Below are 1670 nucleotides of genomic sequence, written 5' to 3'. Positions count from 1 at the left end.
CAACATATTCTGGATCTTCCCCTTAGGGGCAACTAAATGGACTCAAACTCTGTTTCTAAATCCCAAATTATGGGCTGGACAGGTGGGGACTAAAGCCAGGGGCCAGCCCAGAATGGGAGGAGAGGCCAGACAACTTCCAGATGTTCAGGCGAAGACCTTGTGTGTTTGGATCCTGTGGATGATGGGGCTGAGTGAACGTGGATAAGGGGCAGGATGATACGATTGCAGGTCTGTATGCTTGAGAAAACAGGCAGGCGTTTTCTGCATGTGGCTGGTCCATGGCAGTGCCTTGCTGCAGTTCATTCCTCTCTCCTGTTTATGCCAGCTGTTCTTGTGCTTTCGCTTCCAGCTTCTGCAGTGGTGCACCATGCCATACCTGAATCGCTCCAGCCCTCTGTCCTTCATCCTGGCAGGCATCCCAGGTCTGGAGGTGGCTCACTTCTGGATTGCCTTCCCATTCTGCACCATGTACTTCATGGCAGTGCTGGGGAACATCACAGTCCTCCTGGTGATTAGGATGGACCCCAACCTGCACCTGCCTATGTTTTACTTCCTCTCCATGCTGGCTGCCATTGACCTGGTGCTCACCACTTCCATGATGCCCAAGCTCCTGAGCATCTTCTGGTTTCAATCCCATGAGATTGTCTTTGAGGGCTGTGTGGTCCAGATGTTCTTCATCCATGGCTTCTCTGCAGTGGAGTCAGGGATACTGCTTGCCATGGCTTTTGACCGTTACTTGGCCATCTGCAAGCCCTTGCACTACTCTGCCATCCTGAGCTGCCCCACTATCACCAAGCTGGTCTCGGCTGCTGTGGTGCGTGGCCTTAGCCTCATGACCCCTCTGACATGTATGGTGAGCAGCCTGTCCTACTGTGGCCCCCGTGTCATTGCCCACTCCTACTGCGAGCACATGTCAGTGGTGAAACTGGCCTGTGGGGACACTTGGGCCAATAACATCTATGGGATCACAGCTGCCACCATCATGGTGGGCTTAGACTCCATACTCATCACCATCTCCTACATGCTGATCCTGAGGGCAGTCATGGGCCTCCCCTCCAAAGAGGCTCGCCTGAAATCGTTTGGTACCTGTGGCTCCCACATCTGTGTCATCTTGCTCTTCTACACACCAGGACTCTTCTCCTTCTACACACAGCGCTGGGGCCAGAGCATCCCCACTTATCTCCATATCCTTACGGCAGACCTCTACCTACTGGTGCCTCCCATGCTCAACCCGCTTATCTATGGCATAAGGACCAAGCCGATCCGGGAGCGGGTGCTCACCCTGGTCTGGGGGAAAGGGATCCAGCCTGTGTCTTGACCTCAGCCTGTTGCTAATGCCAGACAGGAAGGGTTCAGACCGGAGAACAATAGAGGATTTATGGTAGAAAGACCCTCTAAAAAAGCTGTCTCCTGGAAAAGCAGGGTGCTCTTTATACTGAATTGGCTAAACCCTGAAAGCCGGAGTCACCACAAGGAGTTTCGCTGGTGCAACTAGTTATTTTTAGAAAGTGAGTTCAACATTCCTGTTTGGAATGAAAAGATAAATTGTGGCTAACTCTATCCACATCTTTGGTCTTCCACAGATTTGTCACCTCATGACTCTCCTCTTCATCATAGCTCTTCATAAAAGACTGTTACAACCTTGGAAATTAAAGTCTGCTCATGGGATT

The 1670-nt window shown here is 51.6% G+C and overlaps 1 protein-coding gene across 1 annotated transcript; it reads left to right on the top strand.

Moving 5' to 3' along the window:
* Window positions 1-367: 367 nt before the first annotated feature.
* Window positions 368-1318, top strand: LOC104141526 (olfactory receptor 52K2-like). Its single transcript, XM_009670865.2, has one exon. It carries the CDS (start codon window positions 368-370, stop codon window positions 1316-1318), a length of 951 nt encoding a protein of 316 aa, XP_009669160.2.
* The last annotated feature ends 352 nt before the right edge of the window (window positions 1319-1670 follow it).

This window comes from Struthio camelus, chromosome 1, assembly GCF_040807025.1.
Source record: "Struthio camelus isolate bStrCam1 chromosome 1, bStrCam1.hap1, whole genome shotgun sequence".
In the NCBI taxonomy this organism is placed as follows: domain Eukaryota; kingdom Metazoa; phylum Chordata; class Aves; order Struthioniformes; family Struthionidae; genus Struthio; species Struthio camelus.
Note: the sequence above shows the minus strand (reverse complement) of the source record. Positions and strands in the feature narration are given on the sequence as shown.